The sequence below is a fragment of the Syngnathus typhle genome, linkage group LG1 (genome assembly GCF_033458585.1).
Source record: "Syngnathus typhle isolate RoL2023-S1 ecotype Sweden linkage group LG1, RoL_Styp_1.0, whole genome shotgun sequence".
Lineage (NCBI taxonomy): Eukaryota > Metazoa > Chordata > Actinopteri > Syngnathiformes > Syngnathidae > Syngnathus > Syngnathus typhle.
Window position 1 is genome coordinate 21,627,073 of NC_083738.1, and position 10,829 is coordinate 21,637,901.

The 10,829-nt window shown below is 41.0% G+C and overlaps 1 protein-coding gene across 2 annotated transcripts; it reads right to left on the minus strand.

Moving 5' to 3' along the window:
* Positions 1-200: 200 nt before the first annotated feature.
* Positions 201-2,382, minus strand: sox3 (SRY-box transcription factor 3). Of its 2 annotated transcripts, XM_061285867.1 has the most exons (2): positions 1,351-2,382; positions 201-1,296 (listed from the first exon to the last, which is right to left on the minus strand). In XM_061285867.1, exons 1-2 carry the CDS (start codon positions 2,184-2,186, stop codon positions 1,221-1,223), a joined length of 912 nt encoding a protein of 303 aa, XP_061141851.1. In that variant the 5' UTR covers positions 2,187-2,382; the 3' UTR covers positions 201-1,220. The 2 variants fall into 2 exon arrangements, with proteins under 2 accessions (XP_061141851.1, XP_061141848.1); XM_061285864.1 differs by having other exon boundaries at positions 201-2,382.
* Between the last annotated feature and the right edge of the window lie 8,447 nt (positions 2,383-10,829).

Sequence of the window (10,829 nt, forward strand, 5' to 3'; positions counted from 1 at the left end):
CAGCGTTGACCACGTCATGTATATTAAAATCTCTCATGTGGTTATGAATAAATGGCAATATTGTTCTTAACCAGTTTTAATGAGAAGCTTTTGGCTAAAAGGTTAATGAATGGTGTAAAGGAAAAATGTTTGTGACAGAAAAATAAAGTTCATCCGCACTCCACCTATCACATTCAATATAAAAACCAAACATCTCAAAATTGTGTTTCATACAAATTTATTCGGCATTTAAGAATAAGAGGTGGTCTTAAAATAAGTAGAAACGTCAGTTTAAATAAAACAAAACAACCTTTTTTCACTCTGAAGAACGAGTGAACTTGACGCTGCCAAAAAGAAAGAAGAAAAAAACACAATATAAACCATCACAAAAATGTACAAAACATTGGGCTCATAAGCTAAGAAAAGAGGGAAGGAACTATAAATAAAACTTGCGCTTGCGACCAGCACAGTCTTAATATTTCATTTAAAACTAAAAAAAAAAAAAGGCAGGGGTGAGAGGAAAGAAAAAAGGTCTACAAGTATGGACAGATGTCATTCTACAAATGAAGTGTAAACATTTTTTTCTGAAATAAACCAGCCTCTTCACGAGGCCACTTGCCTTTTCACGCGCAGATGAAAATGTGGCATTATGTAATATATAGAAGTCCAATTCTTCTACATCACTTTGATTGCTTACCGTCGTGATCATAAAACTGCCTTTCGTCTTTTTGCAATGCAATTTACTCAAGTGGATTCAATCTCAGTCCAAAACGGAAAAAGAAAGCAGATTTGTTTCCTTTTTTTTGTTGCAGGGGCGTCAAACTGTTGCTGTTGGCCACTTATCATCACTTCATTTTAGGATTACATATACACAATTGCCACTTTTTTGTTAAAGAAATAAGATTTGAAATGAGTTGTTTTATTTAGTACATTCTTAAAACTGCTCCATTTAGTAACCCATATTGGGTTATTTGGACACAGCAGTTTAAAGGGTGTATTGTTAGCCTCATGCGAAGAAGCGATTTGGTGGACATAAATGCTTGTAAAACCAGTTCAGTGCAGATGAAATGTACCCAAGTTGACTTTCATTTGCTTTACAGGCCAAACGTGACCCCAAGGCCTCGAGTCTGACAGCCTCACTTTTACAGCAACCAAAGTTCAAGTATCCAAGTACTTTGTTTTTTGTTTTTTTTAATTATTTTGGAAAAGTCAGAATTTTCGTACGAGCACGCATCTCTCACTCAGATGTGCGTGAGCGGAAGGGTCCCATTGACGCCCGTCCCGGCGCTCTGGTAGTGCGGGTGCACGCTGTGTAACCTGCTGCCCTGCAGGGCCGAGTGCTCCGCGCTGTCCCCACCGGGCGGCAGGTACATGCTGATCATGTCCCTCAGGTCCCCCAAGCAGGCCCGCTGGGAGTGCGACGTGATGGCGGGCGGGGGTGAGCTGGGCTCGCTCTTGCACATGGAGCCCAGGCCCACCATGGCGGGGTTGGGGTTGCCCGCGGCACCGCCGGCGGCTGCGGCGGCAGCGGCGCTGACCACGGCGGCCTGCGGCGTGCCGTACGCCGCCGGCGACATGCTGTACGTGGAGGCCGCGCTCATGTAGCTCTGCGCCGTGCTCATCATGGGGTACTGCAGCGAAGCCATGTCGTAGCGGTGCATCTGCTGGATCTGCGGGCCGCTCATGCCGTGGTGCTGCGGGTAGGCCAGTTGCTCCTGCATCAGCGAGTAGGCGCCGTTGCTCCAGCCGTTCATGTGCGCGTAGCCGTCCATCCGCTGGCCCACCTGCACCTGGTTGGTCACGGCCGCGCCCCCGGGCGCCAGGAGCCCGCCGGACAGCGAGTACTTGTCTTTCTTCAGCAGGGTCTTGGTCTTCCGGCGCGGCCGGTACTTGTAGTCCGGGTGCTCCTTCATGTGCATGGCGCGCAGTCGCTTGGCCTCGTCGATGAACGGCCGCTTCTCGGCGTCCGTAAGCAGCTTCCAGTCGGCGCCCAAACGCTTGCTGATCTCAGAGTTGTGCATCTTGGGGTTCTCCTGGGCCATTTTGCGCCGCTGGCCCCGGGACCACACCATGAAGGCGTTCATGGGGCGCTTGACGCGCTCCTGCTCGCTCACACCACCACCGCCGCCGCCACCCTTGGAGCCCGGACCCGAGTTGGGCGGAGGGGGCAGCGGGGACTTGATCTCCGTCTCCATCATGTTGTACATGGCTGACCCCGGATTGCTGCGCGCTCTCGCGGCAAAGCAACAGCAACAACAACAAAAGTTGGGCAAAGAGCGCCCAAAGTCGAAGAGAAGTTTTAGTCTCCGGAAAAGAGGAGGGGAAAAAGTCGGCGTGCAGGTGCTCCTCGGCTTGCTTCTCAAATGTGCAAACTTGTTGGCCAAGCCCCGCGTGTTATGAGGCCGGGGCCGGGACCGTCTGATGGAGCCAGTGGCGACCAATCACAACGAGCCTCCCCAGCCCCACGCCAGCCAATCAGAACGCTCGAAGGGCTGCGCCTGTTTATTGCTGAAGGTGAATGCAAAAAAAAGTTGACAATTTAGCTAGTTTTGAACTTTTTGCAAATACTGCTTGAGGAAGAAATACAATAATAATATTTTCTCTGACTTTGCTCAAGGTTTGTTTACAAAAATGACATTTGGCGGGTTTATTTTTTCAGCAACTGAAAACAGAAGTCCTAAATTCAAATACAAATATTGCCAAGCGCTTTTTTTCATTAACTGTTACTAACTGTTTAGTTCAGTAGTATATTGCATACATTCAAAGGCGTTGTTTTCTCTTTCGTGCAAGTGAAATGCAGAAGCCTCTGCAAATTTGGTGCCATAATAAAACACGACGGTGAAGATGGGAATTGTGGACCAAACTGATTCAACATCGTAATAAATATGCCAAAAGTAAAAAAATAACTATTTTAAATTAAGCATAATTCCATGCTGTCAACAAATAAATCACAGATTGAGATGCCTTTGTATTCGAATTTGATTCAAATAATATTAACGTGTTACGGTACAAATGGCATTTTCTGCAGGAAAATATTCCCTTTACCATTTTCAAGCAGTCACCTTAGCCTGTTGTCATATCAGATCTAAATTCGGTTCCAAACAATCTCTTGCTGCTCGTTACGGCAAAATTTGTAATGCATCAACGACCTCTTGTGGAGGGGAGTGGCCATCTCTCCCCCACCCCCACCCCCTCCCGAGAGACGGTTGCTTTGTGTGCATGCGCGCGTGTTTGTTAATGGTTATGAAAATGAAGACATTACCATTTGTTTGCTTCCCTAAATGAGTTGAAACTCCCAATACCTCACACCTGTTGTTGACCGTTTGGGACACGACCATCGAGAGTAGGGGACACGGGGAATTAGGGTCAGGGGTCAAGGGTTCTGGTTCTTTTTGCCTGCTAAAATAAGTGAGCGTCTCAATTCCTAACACTCATAAGCGAGTAAATAATGCAGCATACGTGATTGAAAATGTCATTAGGTTCTACAAACAGTTGATTTTGTAATTATAAAACACTTATTTTTAAACACTACTCAAAAAACACTGCGCGCAAACATATCATATTTGCGGTTTTAAAACATTAGTTTGTGCTAAATAAAAGAACCTTTGACTCAAGGATTGCAATATTTTGGCCTGTGAATTGGATCGGATGATGACATAAAATGTATATTTTGTCCAACAACAAAAAAAATTGGGCAGAAAAAGTTTTCTACTTAAAACACTTTCTATACAAAATGCCTTCTTAAACTTTTTTTCACTTTTAATATGAGACTTTGCCATTAAAAAGGCTTTTTTTTTTTATCACAAACACGGAAATACATTGGTGGACAACTGTATGAATAGCCACAAAAACATATTTGACCATGAATAATTGAATTTGACATAAAACACTTTGTTTGAACTGTCTACTTTCAATATTTGTTGTTGGAAAGAGTACCCACTTCTTCTTTTTCCCCTGAACAAATCTTGATGCACTTTGCCACCACCAACAGGCCAATGATTGAACTGCAGGCAGACAATGTAAGTTTGCCCTGAAGAAACAGTGGAGGGGCTCCGACTGTTTGAATGCCACAGACTGGTATTATCTTTGCATTTTAATTATAAAACTATGTTTTTATTCTGAATCCATCATTTTCATTGTTATAGTTTGTCATTTGTTCGAATTTTGTGTTTCAGCTCTTCGTTTTATAAAAGTACCCTGTTAAAAAAAATGGTGCATTTTAACAAGGATGTTAACATGCACAAAGAATGACTGAAATTATCATTATTATTACAAATTATAATCTATCCATTCAATGTATAATCATGACACTGATGCTTTTTTTTAATAGGCCATTTTTAAAAGTACTCCCCCAGAAGAACAAGTAATGTTTTTGCCACAAAAAGGAACACATGTTGATGTCACGTGGGCTCCGTCTAGTGGTAGGTGGGGTAAACAGTACAGTTCAATTGTATTTAACTTTTGAGCTCAACAAATTTGGATCTAATCTCTGAAGACTCTTTGTTGTAATAATGTGAGTACATTTTAATGTATGTACCGTATATTTAAATGCAATTATTCATATTAAAACTGGCTAGCAATAATAATAATAATAGATTTACGACTATTTCCTGGGGGGGGGGGGGGGGGGGTCATTTCATCATAGTGCAACTTTGAGAGCTTTTTTTTTATTGTCATTTGCGTTTTGTATCCGGATGGCTAATTTGAGTTCTGATTAGTTAACCGCAAATCGTTCACGTTCAAAGCAAGTGTAGGTGCTTTTTGAGTGAAATCATGCTTATGGCTTGTAATAGAAAGAGAACGACCCCTCAATGGGGATAACTCAACAGTTTAATTTCCCCGTTCAATGGCGCCTGACAAATTGGACCAGGCCAATAAAAGTAAGCAGCAATTAGCGCCTGCACGTTTTTGTTGGTGTGCGTGTGCGCACATCTCAGCGCTGATCCGCTTGTAATCTTCTTATGGAAATGCCATCAAGACCGCAAGATAGACAGAGAAAACCAGCCAAGCCGGGACTAGTAAGGCACCCCTTGGCTAATGAGGGGCCTCAGAGCGGCTAATTTGCTCATTAAGCGACGAGGGACCACCAGCACAGCGGGGATGACGTCACCCCAAAGGGGGGCGGCGCTTGCAGTCGTCTCAAATAATAAACGGCAGCATCACCCACTCTAATATCGTGCACATTCAAGCAATTATTCAATTGTGTTGGTAAAAAGAGAGCAGGTGAATGACGTCCAAATGAGGTGGAAATGGTGTGCGCTCGAAGCGGGTGAAGAGGGAATATAAGGGGGCAGTAAAACCACAATTGAAAATACATTCACTTTTCGGACGCCTCCAAAGAAACTTTGAATCGCATCAATGCAACGACATGAGCGGCTGTCTATGTAAGACGTGCGCATAGTGTGCGTTACGTCACGTGGATCTAATTTATTGACTCAAGTTCACCAGCGCCCATAAAGGAACAATTATAATAATCACAATGATTAGGTTTATTTGTTTGTTAGGTTTATTATAAATAAAACAGCCTTTTATATTGTATTATTTATTTTAATATGGCAATTTTAGATTCTTAAAAACTATGTTAAATATGCGTATATGTGTACTATGACTTCATTTTAGCGAACATATGATTTAAAATAGAAAATATTAGAAAACTATTTGAAAAACACCTACTGCTTTTTGTGTGTGTGGAGATTTTATGTCATTTAAAGCTTTTAAAGATTTCTATGTCATATAAGCCATTTTTTTAAATATCAATTTCACAAGGTTTACATAAAGTGTATTTATATTTTAAATTAAGAGGGCGGAGCTGCTATCATCTTTAAAAATAGTCTTTGTGTGTACTTTAAAAGCATCCCCACCTTTCTTTTTCGATTTGTATTTGCAGATTCTTAAAAAAAAACACGGTAATCTTATTCATTTAAATTTTAGCCAGTTTTAATCTCAATTACATTTTCACATTTTAATCTTCATAGTAATTGTTGAAATTATTATTATATATTAACTAGGGCGGAATCTTCCAATATTGTCATTTTGTGTGTCTATTTAAAAGAGCCTTCAGTTTTCTTTGATGATTTTTAGTCTCAATTTCTCCTGAAAAATTACGTTTAGCTTTTTTTTTTTTTTTTTTTTAATCAGGCGCTATTTATTTTTCCAACACCTACTGATAACATGCATACTCCGATATAATCGTGGCCACGGCACAATAAACATCATGCATTGAACACGCCCCCATCACCAGCACCACCCAGGAAGTTTTTGTTGTTTGTTTGAGGCCAGCAACTGCATGTGGACCTTTAGCAAGAAAAAGTCATTAAGCAATAATGACATTTCAGTGACAGCGGAACAGTGGGCCAACAATGGAATGTGTCTCATTAAGATTTGCCAGATTTTTCTTTTCTTTGGCAGGGAAAGGGATGCAGCAAGGATGCAAATGAAGTTGCCGTTTACGCACGCTCTGCTGTTCCTTTTGTACGCGCGCAGAGAAGCAGCCGCTGCAGTTGAAGGCAGCAGGTAAAAAAAAAAAAAAAGAAACAATAGAAAAAGAAAAGGTACATATAATCACGGCTCATTTGGTGCAAGAAAAGCCAGCGCGCCTACATCACCTTTTTAGTTCAATAAGCGACTAAGCATGTTAATTTGATTAATTCACTTATTACAGTCACAAACGTTGCGCTACAGAGCACACAAAAACACACACACATCAGAAAAATTGGTTAATAACGTGTGTCTCCGCACCAACTACGTCATCATCACGTGTTCTCAGTCACAGATGAACTAAATAAAGGCATATAGATAACCTGCAACACATTTGAATTGTATATACAAATAAGTTATACTATATATTAATGAAATGTGTTTCAACGTAGCAATTTAATTTAAGATGATCCCAATATATATATAATGAAAATATATATATATATTTCATTTATTTATTTATTTATTTATTTATTTATTTATTTATTTATTTATTTATTTATTTATTTATTTATTTATTTATTTATTTATTTATTTATTTATTTATTTATTTATTCGCAGCAACCTCCCACTGGATAATTTTGTTGTACAATGACAATGAAGTCATTCGAAAAACAAATTCTAGTCTTGAATAGTCTTGCTAGTGGGTAAGTTCAGTGTATTCAGTTTACTGGTAATCTTTAATTGTGCACTAGTAGGCCAATTTTATTTAAGCAGAGGGGCAAAAACTCTATAATGAATATAAATACCTAATGTGCGTCTTAGTAAGACTTGCGCGCTAATAATGGTGCTGATGGCGTAATGAGGCTAAAAAGCAGACGAGAGCAAATCATTGCAGGCATTCCTTCATGATTATCTTTGCTCCTCGAGGTCTTTTTTGAGACAATTGACTGTGGCCAGATTAGGAGAAATGTTCCCCATTCAAACATTTGCTAGATGGTGCGTTAAATAGAAAAATAAAACATTGAAACGACACGGCCGCAGTGGATCGGCTGGCGATGAGGCAGAAATTTAAGTCGGGATGTGCTTGCGCTTCTGAGCCGCTGAGTTGCACTCTTGTTTAGCACCGTTTTGTGTTTGTGCAAGTAGGTGGAATGAGTTATCATTCTAATTTACAGGACTTCCTTGGAATGTTTCACCAGACCTTGGGTCAAGGATGAATGAAGTCATATTGTGCTTTCGCTTTGGCATTTTACACAAGAAGCGGCAGTAGGAGAAGAAAGTGACATGAGAAGAATATAAACCTGTGTGCATGCACTTGTTGGTTTTTGAAGGACCTTGATCGGGAACAGTCAAAGAGTCCAAGATATGTGCTAAATTGTCGGTAATATATGTAATTCAGCTCATCAGTGCAGCACTAAAAGAGTTGATCTTTGCAGAGGATAAATATATAACGGTGAGTACAGTTTTATTGTCTGTTCACTCATTTCCAGCACTAACATGACTTCTGAGCTTTTCACGATAACACATTTATTGTTATAGCCGGCATTTGTTTTGCGCAATCACAACCAGCACCAGATGCAACGTGATTAAAAAGAAAAAAAAAAAAGTGACAAGCGTGCACAGGCAAAACAGTGAAACTAAGCAAGCGTCTGCCATTGAAAGACACTATCGAGCAACAATTGACAACAATCAGTTTCAAAACCATTACGGGCTAATTACGCTGCTCATTATTGCCTGTGTATCTTTTGAATCGTTGCCATGTTCACTTTCTCCCCAAAAACAAAAGGAACTTTCCGCGGGTTTTTTTTTTTTTTTGCGTTTCTTGTTTGGAAGAAAATGCCAAGTCGGCACTTTGTGCTGTGGCCTCAAGCAAAGCAGCCCTTCTTTTGTCTTAGCCCATAATTGAGATCCCACTAATCTCGCGTCGTTTATAATAAAAAAAATTAAACAGACTCTTTGTCAAATTCATTAGTTTAAGATAATATTGTCAAAATGCAGAATTAATGTGCAGTGCAACTTTAATTCATTAATTAAGCGCAGCTTTTTTTGGAAAGGATGGCGCATGATTAATGCCACTCGGTTGTTATCTGTACTCTCCTCTAAAATGATGATGTGATGTTTTCAACTCTGATTGTGGGGCAATGTCGGCCTTTTGGGCAAACAGGTTTAGCTTGTTAATTAGAGGGGGCCATTTATTACCCCCCACCCCCTTCCTTCCATATAAAGAAACAAACAAGCTTTATAAATCACAGTGTGCCGTGATGTGTAATGGAGCTGAAATGACAAACGTGTGTTGCACGCCAGCCAAGCTCTTGATAAAGCCGATAGCGCTCATCCATTTGGGCCTTAGTCAAGGTCTCGTTAAAAAGGCGGCCTAATTTAATTAAGAGTTAGCCATCGCCCTCTAAATATATTAATTACCTTGAGCGTGGTGAGATGAGCGGTCTGATTCGGGCATATTTCATTAGAGCTTAGCGGCTTGCTAAGGTGTTGACAAGATAATGGATGGCCCGAGAGGAAATTGGTCACCTTGGGTTCGCTTGGGCGGCGAGAGGTGAGCCGGAGGACGACATTGGTGCCAGAGGGTGCTAGATATTAAGTGAAAGTGGAAGTCAAGTGCAAAATGTTTTATGTTCTATTTGTCCACACAAGAGAAAACAGTATTTGTGGAGTAAGAATGAAGCAGAATAATTCGCCCGTTTTCAGTCATCCAAAGGGGTCGACATAAACAGACGTCAAAATGCCCATGGGCGTTGCGAGCATCATGTGACAAAAGCCAGAAACAGATGAGCGGTGAGATTTGCAATGCGAGCCCGAAGCAAAAGGGAACAAATGGTCCATTTAAGTAGTGATGGAATGCTTAGAAACACAGAACGCAAACTTTGCAACATAAAAGCATTGAAGCAGTTCACAAAATAAAATGCATGCTAAAATGTGCTAAAAAAAGCTAAAAGCTGATTTTTTTTATGTTAAAATTAAGACAAAGGCACACAGCAAAAAAGAACATTAAGAATAACATCAATATAAATGATACGGTCTATCCCTAAATGTAAATGAAAACAATTTCAAAATTGTTGAAAAGACTGTTTTGTGAATTCACCTGATTTTAAGAATCTAAACTCCTGTCACATTCATTGCAAGTAACATTAAATCACATTTGTCTTATTGTAAACGCATTTAAGATGTTACAACCACTGTTAACAATTTTTTCTCTCCATGTTTTCATATCAATGCCATATCTTGTGCTGCACTATACAATCTGATCTTTTTTTTTTTCACAAACAGGCGTCATCATGGTGTTCCCTGTCAGCAAAGCAAAAGAACCCCACGCTCCCCCAGTCTGAAATACTCCCTCCCTCTTTTCTTCTCCTCCCCCTCCGACTCGAAAATAAAAAGCACTCACCGAGCAGTGACCGGGTTGTCCGATGGCTGCCTTTCCCCACCGTTAGGACACACCTTCCAGGAGTGGGAGAATAAGCGGCGACATCCACAGCTCGCCAGGACCGACACCGAGGCAGCCTCCGGCCGGGTCTGCAGGGAGAGGAAGAGAAGAGGCGTCAGGTCCCACACTGGTGTGCAGCTGAGCCCTCGCAGCCGCTCTGGGAGCCATCTCATTCACTCGAGATTGCTTCATACAAAAGTTGACAATGCACCAGTCAAGGCCATTGTTGATATTCAACATTTCCTAAATAGCTGAGCAGAATAGACAACATGGCAGCTTGCAAAACTTGGCCGGGGATAGTGACCTGGAGCTTTCCGAGGCTCGGCCGGGCCGGGTGCGAAAAGAGCGCTATTGTGTCAATGGCTGTGAAAGGGCTCCAAAAACAAAGCAATCTGCATGTGCATATGGGAAGCATTTATTTCATAGGCTTGATATCTAGCTCAATGCACCACACTCTTTTCGAGTGGTGACAAAGGCAAAAGTGATCTTAACTTTGGCCGCAAGGTTAGTTTATACCATTGCAAGGTATACATAATGTTATTTTGGGATCCTGAGTGGGAAAAGATTCATTTTGGCAGCACTTGCTCCGAAACTAGTATGTCATGTGGCAACGCAGTCAAAATGGAGAGGATCATAAAGTATCAACACCATGCATCCAACATGTAAAAAACCATAAGTTGGTGTTTTAGTATTAGTCAAACAAACCAAATGACCTTCACACGAGTCTCATCATTAGCTAGCATCGTAGCCCAAGTAAGATGCCAGCACAAAGCGATGGAATGGCCAAACACAAACGATGCAAGCCATTCAATGCAATAATCAACACTATAATAATGCAGCTTCAAATTTATTTTCAGAGTTTCCTTCTCTTTTGCTACAGAGAGTTTCAATACACAGAAAATATCTTGAAAATGACAGACTAATGTAATGTAACAAAACAAGCCCCCGTGGGATGGATGAATGGAAGCCACAGGACTGCCTCAACTGT

Coding starts and splice junctions, on each gene's coding strand:
- sox3 (XM_061285864.1), bottom strand. CDS start 2,186: ATGTACAACATGATGGAGACGGAGATCAAGTCCCCGCTGCCCCCTCCG.